This window comes from Schistocerca americana, chromosome 1 (assembly GCF_021461395.2).
Source record: "Schistocerca americana isolate TAMUIC-IGC-003095 chromosome 1, iqSchAmer2.1, whole genome shotgun sequence".
Lineage (NCBI taxonomy): Eukaryota > Metazoa > Arthropoda > Insecta > Orthoptera > Acrididae > Schistocerca > Schistocerca americana.
The window spans coordinates 675,021,772-675,038,183 of NC_060119.1; the positions used below are offsets into that span (position 1 = coordinate 675,021,772).

The window sequence follows — 16,412 nt, forward strand, 5'->3', positions numbered from 1 at the left end:
GCGGTAGATGGCAGGATGTTCCAAGCTGAGTTGACAGTGTCGGTATTTTGATGTGCGAAACAGCCGTTATCGTTATCAAAAGTGTGGGGAAGGGGGGGGGGGGGGGGCGGCGTGGCCTGTGGCCCTGTGCATGGGGCATGGTGATGGCGAGAGGTGGTGGAAGGCGAACGTGGCCGGCAAAACCATGGTCGGTACAGGAAGGCGATGAGACATAATGTGAACGTGAAGAAGTTGAATCAGCGGATGAACTACTGGTCCGTGGTGGAGAGGCAACACAGTTTGATGGAACTGGAGCTGCGTGTGTGCTGTCGCTGTCGGCACTGCGGTCGAGTCAAAAGGCTGCAAGCTGCTCGCATGACACTGCTGCATGGTCATGTGTCGGAGCGGAAAGATGCTAACTCGTCGAAGCAGAAACGGCAGATGTGTTGGTCGTACATTGCGGAGGTAGGAAGAGGGCGGCAAAGCAAGCAGCACTCGAATGGGGCTGGTTATGCCGTGGTACAGAAACAAAGTGTCTGGAACTACCAAGGAAAGGAGGCAGCAGCGTAAATAAGTTGCTTGTATCACATAAGTAACGTAGAATTTCCACTTGAGGCAGCATGATGATGACAGTTGTGACATCTGGGACATAGATCCATTTAGCATGATCGTCAGGGTATTAGTTGTAGCTGGTAGTAACGGCAAAGGATCGTCAGCAGTCGGAGGCGGAACAATGACAGGAGCATCTCGTTGCATGTTGTGCTCGGTCGGTGTCGGCTGCAGCATGTGTAACTGATTTTGTACCAACAAGTTGTATGTCGCAATTTGCTCACGTAGCTGTTGCAGTTGTTCAGGCAAAAATGTATGTCATGAAGCAGTCTGCTGTGTATCACTGAGTAAGATGGGGTCGAAAGCAGAATCTGTCTCTATCAAAGGGTACCGTGGTGTACAAGACAAGATCGGCGGCATAGTATTGACATAACAGTTTGAGTAGAAGAGATCGTGTGTGCGATCGTGAATGTGAAACTCAGTACTCGGCGGCAGCAGAGTGAGAACACGTTCACTGCTGTGTGAAGCATTGATACGGCTGAAATCGTATTCTAGTGTGGGTGAACAAGTCGCGGGCGCGATCGAGTAGTGAACGGCCGGGCAGTAAGCATGCATAGTGTTGGCGAGTTGTTGACAAGATGCGGGTGTGGTAGCCATGGCGGGATCGCATTTCACGCAGCTGTTTGTTTTGACTGGGTCAAGGTAAGTGAGCCAGCAGGCGGCGGCCGTGACGTCGCTGTCGGTAGCGGTCGGGCAGAGTCGGTGCGGCTCGGGTGCTGCGTAGAGGGAGGTGTGGCACATACAGTGTTGCACTGAGAAACAGCCAGCATTGTTGTCGGTGTAATTGGTGCATTGTCATTGGTCAGTAGGATGTCCTTGATGAAACTGTTCCTGTGAATTCGACCAGGCATGCAATTTAGCTGTAGTTCGGAGTTCGTGCGAACTGGGATTTGCAACATAGACCCCGTTTGTTGCAGTATCAAAGCACTGCACAAAGTTAATTCATTTCACAAAAGCAGGTCAAAATAGTCCAAATTAATCGGCGAAGGAGCACTGCACTGCCCGGAAGTGAAATTACCGATGCGTTGAGTGGGTTTCGACAGACGACGTGTGTGTCTCGGTTGCATTGTCGATGTGTGAGAAGGTGACGAAAGTTACCAAAAAGCACGATTCACACAAGAGTCAGGAATTTACACACTAATTACACTTCCTGTACACTGCATCCAGATGCGGCACGATGCGAAGTCGATGGACGCCGAAATCCGACAAAGGGTTGCTGCATTGTTTGTCTATGGTGATGTTCCAGTACACATTTCTGGGATCGTAAGCGGCGTTTGTGAGCGTTGGGGTCACCAGTATGGGGATCGGGATGTTACGTATGGTAATATCGAACCCAACATTAAGTATTTGGTCGTTTATAATGAATTAACTTTATTTTATCCTGTTGGTACAAACACAGCCGCTCGAATACAGAGTCAGAACACACTGAGATTAACAGTTTTCAAAGAAGTTCATTCTCAAAGATGAGGCGGTCGACTCTTGCAGTCAATAACTGCCACACATGGATCCATAATACCTCACACAATCCTATTGATTAACAGTCCACTACCTCACAACTCTAAATGTCCTGCCCCCATGAGTTTCCCTAGCTCATAGCACCTAGCAACCACTACTATGTATTGTACACTGAGTATATCCAATATAAACTCACTCTCTGAAAATATGGTTCTGGTTCAATGTCCTCTTTACAGCAGGTATGTCACTGTGTTTTTTTTGCATCTAAACAGCTGTGGGGTGCATGTGCTCCTACTTTTTGCAGTCTCATGAGTTGGGCATACAGTGGCTACCCCAATCTGACATTGCTGAAACTCACCCTAGGTCACACCATGTGTTGATCCCCATCTTCTGCCAGTAGTAGCAACCTTCCTATCACTTGTACAAATTTTCCAACTGCCACTAACTTCACCGGATAAGTATGCATCATGTGGCACTTAAAGACTGTATGCTTGCTTGCTTGCTACCAGTATACCAGTATCTTTACTGATATGTACAATGGTGTGTTATCTGTCATTACACCCACCATAGCACCATAGTAATAGAATGGCCAATTCTGGCTGTTCAGCTCCACTACCAGCTGTGTTTCTGGCAGTAATTTTCCTTACATTTTCACAACCATTTTTGATACTGCTCAGGTAACTGCCCCATCCCATATACTATCACCTAGTGACTGCAACAGTCTTGTATCATTATTCTTGCATCTATTACTTGCATCCACGTTTGCACCACTTCCAAAGCCCAGTTTAGAGTGCGTCCTGAGGCTCTGGTAAATTCATTATCATCATATAAAAAACTAAAACTATACTGGAGAAACCAACATTTCAGCCATGATTACAGTGATCTTCTTCTGGGTCTACTGATGTAACCATGGTGGAAACGTTGATTCCCGTAGCATAATTTTTTATATTACATTGTGGTACGATCTTCAGAAAACTTTTATGTCAACAAGTATTTGTTGTTTAACATGCTGCTCTTAAAGTTCACAATCTGTGTGGAATGCCCCTCCACAGTCCACTGACCCCTTTCCAGCCTCTGCAGTTTTATTCAATTTGTTATATTGAAATCGAATGCTGTCCTGAAGATGGTCTTCAGTATTGTATCCCCAGCATCAAACCATCCTCTTTTCACTCTCCTGGACTCATGCAGTACCCCTCAGATCACCTCCTGGATCTGCTCCTTTAGTCGTGCTTATGTTCCAAGCAAGTTCCTGTTCTCTTTTGAGACATTTCTTGGTCTCACACTATCTGCTAACTGTTGTAACCCCTGATAACACCTCCTCCAGCCTCCTATTTTCATTCTGCAACTCCTACACATTAAACACTAAACTTAATAACCATATGTGACTGGATAACAGCATTTCTGGTTGTCTGGAAAATAGAACTACACTCTTTAGGTGGTGATCTTGCAGCGCCCTTGCTCCGTGCCCCAGTGAAGAAGTACAACACTGCCAATACCAGTATTCATCATTTCCAGCCTTCCTTCCATATAGCAACTTTAGGACAGATCATCTTCTCTTCCCTCAGAAGCCTGCTGTCTCTGAACAGCATATCTTAATACACTAACAGTAAATCCTACCCTAACATAGGCATACTCTTATAACCTTATCTAAAACAACTTTAATGCCCTACATTCTACACAAAACAACAATACTCAGAAATCATAAAATCACAATACATATCAGTTACTTCTTTGGTCTCAATGCATACTGAGCATTCGGTATCTGGATCTCACTCTCCTGCTGCTCATCCTTCTGCTTCTTCTTCATCTTTGCCTCTTTCCTCGCTAAACTGCTGTTGGTTGCTAAACTGTCTCACACTCTTTATTGGCACTCTGTGTTGCTTGCCACTCCCCTAGATCTTGACGCAGTGTTTGTACTGCTGATATTTTCCTGCTCAGCCTCTCATGGATTTGCCTCTGATGCACCCTTGAATGGTTTAAATGATACCATTCACAATTGTTCACCTACTTGGCAGCTGCAGCTGTACATTTAGTAGTGGTGTGGTTTGAATTACTGTAGTACAGGCCCTTGTGCCGTGTTACAAACTTTTTCGTTTCTCCCTTTGGAGCATATGGGCTCGACAGTGTGATCGATTGGCCTACTTTATACTGAAGTAATATCTCCACTAGCTTCAGGGCCTCTTCCTGCTTCTCCAGTGCCTTACTATTTGCTCCATGGACCCTTCTTCACATTTCCCTCATCATTTCTGCAAATTCTTGGACCAATCCCCCCTTCCAGCCTCTTTCCTGGCTACTCATGTTGAATGGTGATGGCATCTTCTTCCCATAAGCTGTGTTAGTGTGCATTTTGGAGTTTTACACACTTACTACAAAGGTCAGATGTGTGTCCCAGTCTGAATGCTGCAGTCACATAATAATAAAGCCTCCTTCTATTTGTCTGATGAACTTGTTCCATGAGTTCATTGGCATGTGGATGAAATGGACTAGTTCTCAATGATTTTACTTTTGACAATCATCACAACTCCTTCATCGGCTTCAACATGAAGTACATCCCTTGGTTCATAATTATTGTCCGCAGCACTCCAAACTTCAGTAGCCACCTATTAACCAATTCCTGCACGATTGTGACTGCCTGCTGGTCCAGCATCAGCATCATCTTGTTGTAATGAGAAAACTGGTCTCTTATGGTTAGCACAAAACGATTACATGCTGGTGTTTGGCTGAATGTGCCTAACATGTTCACCCCAATGAAACTAAATGGTTCCATTTCTTCTGGCAACCTCTATAACAGTATCTGCTTCTGATTTAAATCTGCCCTCTTTGTAAAATCAACACAATTTCTGACATATTAATGGACATCATTCTTCCTTCCCTTCCACCAGTACTTTTCTGCCACTCTCCAAGTCATTGTTCTACATCCCCAAGCACCGGTAAAATGTGATCATGCATTTCATGTAGTATTTCTTGCTTCAAGTCGGTTTGCACCACCACCCATTGTCCTAATTTCATTTCTCTACACAATAACCGGTCTTGTATGCAAACTGCTGTTTGTTGCCCTACTGTTACAGCATGTGCTGCTTGCGACTACCCAAGATCCTGAACTACTGCTTTTAGTGTTCCTATCTTCCAGCTTAACCCATCCGCATTGCAGTGTTTCTTCCCTGGTTTGTGGTTTACTTCATACTGAAATTCACTGAGTTTTAATGCCTATCTCATCAGTCTACTGGATGGGTCCTTCAAATGTAGTAACCACTTCAAAGCTGCATTGTCTGTCACTACCATGAACTTCCTACATCATACTAAGCATTTCCCTCTCTGTCACAGAATAATTTCTCTCTGTTGCATTCAATTGTCCTGATAGAAAGGCAACAGGGTGTTCTTGACTATTAATCTCTTGGCTCAAAACACATCCAAGAGCATGTCTCAATGCATCACATTACAGTATGAAAGTCTGCTTACACCACCACCACATATGATGTGAACACCTCTTTTAATTCGACAAATGCTCCCTGAAATTCTTCCAACTACATAAACTTAACACCCTTCTTCAATGATTGCATAAATGGGCTTGCAGCATACACAAACCTCTTCATTACCTATCTATAATAATTTGTGAGGCCCAAAAAACATTGTGACTCCTTGGTTGTTCCTGGTACTGGAAAATCTTCCACTGCTTGCACTATTATAGGATCAGTTCTTATGCCATCCTTACTAATCACATGCCATATACAGTTGGCTACTTCTTGTGCAGAGTGACATTTCTCCACACTTATTGTCAAATGAGCCACTTGTGTCCTCTTGAACACTTCAAAGAGTCACTGCCTATGCTCTTGCATATTCCTTGAAAAGACAGTTATGTCATCAAGATACACCAGACACTCACAAGCTTTTAATCCTTTCAGCACTATGTCCAGTAAACACTGGAATGTTGCCAGTGCATTTTTTAACCCAGAAGGATCCTTCTGTATTGATAGTGTCCCCAAGATGCACAATGCCATTTTTGGTTTTTTCTCCAGAACAACTTCAATGTGATGGTATCTACTCCTCAAGTCCATTGTAAAGAAGTACTGGCACTGCCCTGGATTATCTGTAATCTCTGTGATGTTCAGAATTGGGTAAGCATCTATCGTAATCTTACTATTCAAATGGCAATAATTGCAACAAAAGGGACACTTCTTCAAGCCATAGACTTCTTGGGCATTATCACAATTCCCAGTTTGCGTGGGCTACTACTCACTTCTGTTATCCTGTCAGCCAAATGTTGATTTGTAAATTCCCCCAAAACTGGTGGCAGTTATCATGGTATTCTGTATGGGCTTTGATGCACCAGTGCTTCATTCCTTGTGAGAATCCTGTGTTGTTTTACTGGCATAGCAGGCAATGGGCCTTGTGGATAAACAGATCCTTTCTGTCCCCTGTAATTGCTTCAGTTTGTTATGACATGCAGTCTTAGCAGCATCCTATGCCCTCTTATAGTCCACACCCTCTGTGTGAGAATCTTCCTCATTTAGAATCTCCAATGTAGCCAACAATGTTCTTCTCAAGAACTTAACCTCCTTAGCACCAAAATTACCCACTTTGGAAGGTACTACCTTCTCTCTGTCCCTATCTTTTATATGTATAATACTACATTTCACCAAAGAACATGCTGCACCCAGTACCTCACTATCCTCCAGCAGTTCCACTATACACAACTTACCACTATGCAAGATAAGCTCCACATTCAGTCATAGCAACTGTCTGATGCCACTTGACACACAATCATGCAAATTAAGCCTTAATGTCATTGTTTGCACTCTAACTGGATTTCCTGCACATTACACTCATCATGACAGATCAACAATGACAACAGATTCCCCTTGCCAGAACATCTTTCCACTAAGCTCCACTATAAGTCATCAAAGATTAATTATGGCATGCAGAAAGTCTACTGCTGGCTTATATGAGACACCATATCCACATATTGCTTAAACTTGGTTGTCTCAAACAAAAAATTCATCATTACTGTCCTCAGTGGTTGTATATCATTACCCCTGTTCCACACAACTTGTAGCACGGTGGGTTCTAACACCTCCAACCCACAAACTCTCTCGAGGCCATTGAAACGTGTCCTCCCCCCCCCCCCCCCCCTCATGTCACACCTGCTAGGGCACATTCTGCCACTGCATTTGTTTTTACTGCATTTGTATTTACTGTGAACTTCTTCCATCGGCTCTAGGGTACTTCTTATGTCCCAGACCACCTCTGTAACCCTGCTGCTAACCCACACCATACCTGCTACTATACATCTTAAGTCATATGGAGTCCATTCCATCCATATTACCCCTCTGTGGCTGGTAGCTCTGTCTCTGCATGTGCCCTGTACAACCACAATTAAAACATTTTATATTCGACACACACGTTTCTCTGATCCATTATATCTGTTGACACATCAGTTTCCTCATACTCCAATGCTAATCTAGCTGCTGTACAGTGATCGTAAGATTCCCCAAAGCACACTATCCTAGACATCTCTGGTCTGCAACACCTCTGTGCACTGCACTAATGATTTTGCTTCCGCTGTTAAATGAACCAAGGCTACCTGTAAAATTGTTTATCAGACCAATCCCATATGTTAACTAATGACATCATATCCTCCACAAATGCTAACGCATCCTCATACAACCTACCAGCAAAGAGAGAAACAAGGCTAGCAACTGCTGGATCCACGCCTAGAGACTGTGACCTTAACACCTCTATTTACTCATTTTTCTCTACAACTTTACTACCTGAAACCACTTTTTCCACCCTTAATTGAGCTACATAGTCATGAATGACTGTACAAGCTTCCTCACTGGTGACACTGTGTTTTTCATTTTGGCACTGCCTCTCCGTCACTCATCTTCGTGACTCAGAACTAATACATCAAAAACAACACAAAAATAACATTCCACCAGTAACCCACATAGAACACTCTGCAACTACCTATACTACCAACCTACTTCTTCTGTCTAATCCTGAGCCACCTGGACACTCTGTACTGCTTGACCATGTGCCCAAAGTGATTACATGTAAAGCAAACTGCTATTACAGACTTGGCATGTGGAGCAGAATGCCCAAGCAAATTGCACTGCATACAACACACAGGTACTAACCAATCACCCCTAGAATTCCCCTTAAACTGTGACAAAGTCAAATAGTTCCTTTGGTTTTACAAAAGTTACCCTTCTATTATCACTCCCTTAATCCTTGACCCCATGATTGTCACCACAAAAGAACAAAATAGTCTCACTGACCCCAAATGACAATACTGTAGGCTGTGGCTCAGACATTACACTGTGAGTGTAGCACACCCTCTGCTGTTGATTGTGGTGATGTTGGCATTGCTGACACCACTCTTAGGGGCTGGAGTACCCAGTGGAAACACTGTTGATAGTAAAGAATGGTTTTATTTTACTCCAGTACACGACCTCTCATAGCTCAATGAGGCAAACATGCCTCTCTCTCTCTCTCTCTCTCTCTCTCTCTCTCTCTCTCTCTCTCTCTCTCTCTCTGTTGTCCCTGACTTGCACTGATATATGGGTGGCATCTTCCATGCTGGATGCTGAGCAGACACCTTACAATGCTGACAGGGGGCAGGCTTTGCAGCATTTGGAGGCCTCAGCTGTTGACATCCTACTACTTCCCTCAGTGGTGTGAAATGCTGATGGTCTCTCACTCTGCACACATCAGTGCGGCAATGTGTGGAGATGGCTGTGCATAGGGTTCAATTAGCTGACCTCTGGAAAGAGTTGGATGGTGGCTGGGACTGAGGCATCAAGTCCTGCTAGGAAGTCAACATTGGTGGCAGTAGGCATGTATGGCAGGTCAATGGGGTGGTGGCATCAAGTCCTGTGTAGGACTTAGTGCTGGCAGCAGGTGCAGCCCAGTTTCAAATCAATGGCTGGTGCTGGTGATGCCCATAGATCTCACTGTCCAGTGTAACTCTGGTGTCATAGTGGTGCTGCTGGTCTCAAGTGACAAGAAGTCCCTCTGCCTCAAAATTCAGTGAAGACTGACCCACTGTATGATTCAGTTTACTGTTGTGCTTGGCTACCTTCATTTCGCAGTCCGCTTGCATGAGTGTCATTGTGATCCACATATCACCACACTGGTGCCTACAAGCCAGCAGCTGTGAATGCACTGTTCTATAGTGACTTTCTCAGTACTTCTTATTGATCTTGCTAAAGACTTATTACCTTTGCTCAAAGATTATGTAGTGACACTACATTGTACAACTGCAACTTGCTCTTGAAGGGAGCATGGTAAATGTTTTGTTATGATAATACGAAGACAATGATTTGATTTGGGTCCAAAGAATATGTTTTGAAAGAAGCATGCCTACCAAAAGCTGAAAATAAAGATGATATATCTGGGAGAAAGTCATTTGAACGAGATGCACCTGAGTGGTACACAGAAGCACTAAAGAAACTTGTATAGGCATGCGTATTTAAATACAGAGATACATAAACAGTCAGAATACGGCACTGCAGTCAGCAGTAGCTATATAAGACAAGTGTCTGACACAGCTGTTAGATTGGTTACTGCTGCTACAATGGTATGTTATCAAGATTTAAGTGAGTTTGAACATGATGTTTGAACATGATTTGGCACATGAGTGATGGGATTCAGCGTCTTTGAGGTAGCAGTGAAGTGGTAATTTTCCCATATGTCAGTTTTATGAATTTTCCGTGAATATCAGGAATCTGCTAAAATATCGAATTTCTGACATTGCTGCAGACTGAAAAAGATCCTCCAAGAACGGGACCAATGACAGCTGAAGACAATCATTCAGCATGACAGAAGTGCAACACTTCCACAAATAGCTGCAGATTTCAATGTTGGGCCATTAACAAATGTCAGCATGTGAACCTTTCAACAGAACATCATCGATATGGGCTTTTGAAGCTGGAGGCCCACTTGTGTACCCTTGATGATTGTACAACATGAAGCTTTATACTTTGCCTGGGGCCGTCAACACTGAAATTGGACTGTTAATGACTGGAAACATGTTGCCTGATGGGACAAGTCTCGTTTCAAATTGTAGCAAGCGGATGGACATGGACAGATATGAAGAAAACAACATGAATACATGACCCTGCATGTCAGCAGGGGACTCTTCAAACTGGTGGAGGCTCTGTAATGGTGTGGGGTGTATAGAGTTGGAGTGATGTAAGCAGCCTGTATGATCACCTGTATCCATTCATGTTCATTGTGCATTCTGACTTGTGTAATTCCAGCAGGACAATGCAATGCCCCACACATCCAGAATTGCTACACACTGGCTCCAGGAACACTCTTCTGAGTTTAAACACTTCCACCGGCCACCAAACTCCCCAGACATGAACATTACTGAGCATATCTGGACGCCTTGCAAGGTTCTATTAAGCTTCTATCCAGAAGAGATTTCCACCCCTCATACTCTTATGGATTTATGGACAGCCCTGCGGGATTCATGGTATCAATTCCCTCCAGCACTACTTCAGACATTAGTTGAGTCTATGCCACATTGTGTTGTGGCACTTGTGCATGCTCACAGGAGTCCTACACAATATTAAGCAGGTGTACCAGTTTCTTTGGCTCTTCAGTGTTAATTAACCAATCTGTTTTATTTCAAGGAACAGGCCAGAATGCTTTGAATATTTGGTATTGCACTCCCTATGCTATAATGATGCTGCTAATGCTAAATGAAACATAAGCAAAAGAAGTATAAAGGGTGGATAGTATAAAAAGGCCATACCCATGCAGTGTATCTACTTGTAGGCTCTATATAAGGCACACATAGTTACAAGGTCTAAGATTTTAACAAGTTTCTCTTTCTTTTCTTTTCGTTTCTTGAACTGTACTGCCATGTAATCTATACTTATCTTGGACTCAGTTATCAATAATTTATTCATCCAACCATTGACACATTATGGATTAAAACCTTTAGGGATGTAGAATAAGTTAAAGACTATATCAGGAAGAAGGCATGTGTTATTTATTGCTCTGATATTTTTCATCACTTGTCATCATAAAAATACCTACTAATGGGATATTATTAACCAAGCACTCGAAGTGACTTTAACAAACAGTGTTACTCAACCAACCCCTTGGGGCAAATTTATTAGTGTAAAGGTAACTTATCGGTTCTACTTTTTACTTATTTTTTAAATTTTATTTTGCTATTTGGTCTCCATCCAGACTATTAGTTAACGTTATTCAAGCCTGTCACTGTTTATACTTAAATTTGATTCTCAGTGCTCCCTATCACATGGATAAATATGACTAGGCCACTTCTTGAAATGTTGTAGGAAAAATAAAATCGTGAATTACTGTACAAAAATTTTCTGCTTCCCTAGTTAAGCTTCTCAGCCATTTTGGACTACCAGTCATTTATTTCACAGTTACATAAGTATTCTAATATCTTTCAAGTAAAAGCAAAAAAAGAAGTTCAGATATATTAAATATCCAGCACTTTCTGTAAATACTGCCTTACTGTCTATAATCTCATTGCATTTTTCAATAAAGGAACATTATCACTGGATTTAAGTTCAGCAGATCATGTCATATTAATGTCATCTAGAAGACTAACGTTTCTGAAATTAAAGACAAGTATAGAACTTATGTAAAATGTGATTACTGTCTGGTATCCTTCCTTTCTCTTTTCTTAGTTAATTTTTCTTCAAATAATTGATGTATGAGTGTCATTTGGAAAGTAAAGAACGTTTTGACCATGACCCCCACCACCATCACCAACCAACGACTGAACTTGGTACTCATCTGCTTCAATTTGGCGGCAGCTACCATCCAATACAGTTGCTGACTACTTAGCTGTGTGACTTTAAAATGTGTGACAAAATTGAAACTCCTGCCAAGTGTGAGGTGTGCAGTGTTATCCACTTTTGAAATGTGCAAAAAGTCTGGCCTATCTAAATTTGTAGATGGATAACTGAGGTTTCCAGTAATGTGATGAACAAAGTGTCAGTTTGAAAGTAATGTATCATGTTCAATCGCAGACTAAAAATGTTCGCAATGGAGATCGCTCAGGCTGTCCCTCAATGGTGACTGATGCACTCAAAGCAAGGATTGAAACAAAACTCCAAGAAGATAGGCATTTCACAATTTAATGGACTGCACTCATTCTTTGCAGTCATTTCAACAATTGTGTTTTATGACGTTGTTAGTGCAGATCTGGGCTATAAAACAGTGTGCCAATTGGTTTTCTCAATTTGGTTACACAAACATGAAACAAAACAAATGCCAGCTGCATTGACATTTCTCAGATGTACGAAAAGGATGGTGTTGAATTTAGAATCACATCGTCCCTGGTGGTGAGACTTGGATATCACATTTCGCACCTGAAACAAAGTGCCAATCTATGGAATGGCATTATTTGCAATCACCAATGAAACAAAAAAAAAATTTTAACCATAAAGATTGTGGCTACGGTGTTTCAAGATTGTAAGGTTATTCTGCTCATCGACTACATGCCTAGAGATGAGACCCTAAATGTAGCGGCCTACTGTCAAACACTTTAGCGACTTCACCATGCCATTATAAACAAGTGCCATGGAGTGATAACTAGTGGAGTCATCCTCTTTCACAATAATGCATGTCCACATGCAGCAGGAGTGACACAGGACATGCTTCAGCAGTTTCATTGGGAGAAGTTTCAACATCGGCCATACAGTCTGGACTCAGCCCCAGACTTAATCCCCAAACTGATTTTTTTTTTGAGTGGACAATGCTACAGAAGTGATGATAAACTTAAAAGAAGTCATTAGTCAGTCGTTCAACAACTTAATGGCAACTGAGTATGTGGGAGGCATAGAAAAGTAGCCTGGGTGTCAAATTGTATGTAAAATACAGTTTCATTTAATTATATCATACAAAAATATCTGTAGAAAAGAGAAATTCTTTACTTTCCGAATGACACTCATAGTATTAGTAATTTACACATCCTCATGACTCTATGGACTGTAACTTGTAAATACTGTATCAACTTACAGTTGTGAAAGTTAAGCGTATGATGCAGTGACAGTTTCATTATTTTTCATGCATTTTCACATTATGGAATTTTTTTCAATACTCAAGGTGAAAATTAAGTAATTTTTATCTGTATTTAATTGTGTGTGTTTGCCATTATATTTAAAATCATGTATGAAATGTTTTTAACATTTCAGACCTGTGACAGTACTGGACCTACAACCAATGGAAATTCAGTAACGAGGTCAGAAGCACCATAAGGAGACAATGACCTCAAATATGAAGACTGAATGTGAACCACAGCAAATATTTGTTGAGTATGTTCATATATGATAAGTGAGCGCAAAATGTTGACAGGATTCTGTTCATAACAAATCTGGATCCTTTTAGCAAAACTATTACTTGAACAATGATCGAAGTGTCCTAGTGCTAAGTGAACAGAGTCAAGTTTGTGGACAAGAGACAAGATCTGTTCATACTGATACAACTTGCCTTTGAAATTATATTTTCCTGTGCAATGCTTCCATCTTTGGTATTTTAGGATATAATGACTTACATTTGAGTCTCCACATGAGGAAGTCTTGATACATAATGCATTAAGAATACCATCTCAAGATACAATATGCATAACAGGCATATCTGAGAGTATTATTTTATATGCAGAGCTCTTTCGAAATTATCATTCCTAATTTTAGAATACTTTGGTTAATCAGCTAACACCCAAGGCAGTACAGTGCACTTCCTTGCCTGTTCTTCTTTTTCTTTATGAATAAGAACACACATTTACTTCTGTATATTCACTCATTGTAATATCAGACCTTAATAATATGCTATCGGTTTACAGAGCATATATGTAACATTCATGGTTAAAACCATACTGCTGTTTGTGTGGGAGTAGTTTTCAGGTGAGAATTTAATTTGAACATAGTCAAAAAGAACATGTATTAAAATATTGTACAGCATTGTGTTGATAAGTTGTATAAAAACATTGAAAGAGAATTATATTGCACTTGCATTGTAAATATGGAGCAGGTATCATTCTATATTTTTAAATTATTGAAAAACTTGAATTCAAATAACATTATTGTATGTATGTATATATGCCTTCCTTCCTGATTCAAGTAATCAATAATTTTAGCATGTGATACATCCTTGATCATTCTCTTCATACATGAAAATCAAGATAGTTTCCTTCACTGGGTTTTTCGTAGCAGTGTTTAGCACACTTAGAGTAAGATGTCGAAAATTATTAAAAATTTAAGCAATTATTGTTTTCATTATTGATCTTCTAGAATTCAGAAATGTTGTCATCCATTACTAGATATCAAACATATACAAAAAGACAATATTTCCATTGGAAATGATTCTTTAAGAAATATTCAGACAAAAAAATTGTATAGTACACAAATCAGTTGTTTGAAGATAAACAGTTTATTTCAGTGCAGATCAAAGTTAATGCTAATTGGTAACCAGAGTATTTCATTTGATAAACATCATTAGAAATACTGGTTAACAATAATGTATATGATCTCAAAATGAAAAAGAAAGAGTATAAAAAAGAAGCATTGGATCTTTAATCTCTGGGGCAGTTCCACTGATTGAATTTTGTCAACAAAACTGTCTCAACTGGCTTAAACATTACGTTTTCATAAGCTACGATTAATTGAGCAAGTAACAATTATTAAATCACAAAAATCTGCAACTGTCCTGCTGTAAGCACACATAGTGCTAATAGAAAAAAAAACTTTGTTCTGAATCAAGAATTTGTATTACACACTTCCCCCACAGAATAATCTCTCCATTGATGTGGCAAGAGAAACGAACCAAAATTGTAGAAATATGAAATCTTTAAACAATTTTCCTGTTTATCGTTTATATAGGAAGAGTAACACTGTATAGTCTTACCTACCATGAGGAGGTCAGATGGCAATTTACGAAGAACTTTTGATGTTAAACAGTATTTTTGCTATGTTGCTTGTATGTTACTATACTGAAAATTTTTTTTATTTAATCTTATTTTCATTTCATGTGCCAAAGACAATAAATCTTCAGTATCATCCATGTGATCTTAATCATTTTACTCAATAACTTTTTTACTTTCTATGTGTTTCATTTATAAGTGAAGACTATACAAAATGTTTAAATTTAGATAATATTTAAACGAAAAGAAATCAATACATGTCCATAACTTCTAACAAATTTGTTTTCTACATTCAGTTGTGTCAGTCTGTTTATTGCTCATATATTTATAGAAGTTTTCATAGTCTGTATATATTTTGAAATAATAAAATTACTTAAAACAAATGGGAATTACTTCAGTCAGTCAAGCGACTGTATAATTAGTGACAGATCAAAGCCATAGCAAACAGCAAACCATACTCCTCTAATTCATTTCTGCAGCTCTCTTCATGTATCCTTAAGGAAATTAATGATTAAATACATGTCACCAATACAAAACAAACACAGGGTGACCACCAAACCTTGAAACCTGGGAAAAAGCCTCGAATTTGAAAAAAACTAGGAAAGACCTTGAATTTCTGCAGGAAACCAGGATTTTTTTCATAATATTCATCACATTATTTTTGTACACGAAAATATTTTTAAATCAATTTATGGTCATTTTAAGAAGCATTCAAATAATAGGCTATTTTGACATTATCCTCAAGGTCTTCATCCATACAACTCGATGTAATTTCTTTCCCAACATGGCTCTCTGTTCAAGAGACATGATGTTATTGAAATGTTTGTGCGAAATTGCAGCTTGAATGAAAGACTTACTGTATCTACACTAAATTCTCACATTTCAATAAATGACCCACACTAATGTATATTAGACACCACCTTAGTATGAGATCCATTCATCACAAGTAAGTTTTCTTTTCCTTGATTCTGTTGGAAAATCTCTTCTAGGAAGCACACACTTGGGAGCCTTGGTACTGATATTTTTTAAAGCGAGTTTTTAACATGCTGATTGCCAGCAAAAAAAGGTGTGAGCACAGCTTCAAAAATATGTGAATTCAGCATAAACGCAGGTTTTACTCAGTTCTTAATTATTCCTTAATAGCAATTTTTTAAACAGACCCGCCACGGTAGCCGAGAGCTCTAACGCGCTGCTTCCTGGACTTGGGTAGGCGTGCCGGCCCCGGATCGAATCTGTCCGGTGGACTAATGATGAGGTCCGGTGTGTCAGCCAGCCTGGATGTTTTTAGGCGGTTTTCCACCTCCTGCTAGGTGACTACCAGGCCCACGTTCCACCTCAGTTACATGAATCGCAGACATTTGAAACACGTTCGCACTATTCCATGGCTTACACTACATGCAGACAGTCGGGGTACATACATTCCATTCAGGGGGGGGGATAACAGCAGACCCCTAAGTTGGGA

At 40.5% G+C, this 16,412-nt stretch overlaps 1 protein-coding gene across 3 annotated transcripts in view; it reads left to right on the top strand.

The window, feature by feature from the left end:
- The window catches only part of LOC124608658 (putative epidermal cell surface receptor), a 412,883-nt gene extending 397,550 nt beyond the window's left edge, over positions 1-15,333 (top strand). For all 3 annotated transcript variants that reach the window (XM_047140005.1, XM_047140004.1, XM_047140006.1), the window contains one exon: positions 13,227-15,333. In XM_047140005.1, coding sequence (XP_046995961.1) covers positions 13,227-13,234 — 8 coding nt within the window. In that variant the 3' untranslated portion in view covers positions 13,235-15,333. The remainder of the gene's footprint in view (positions 1-13,226) is intronic.
- Positions 15,334-16,412: the final 1,079 nt, after the last annotated feature.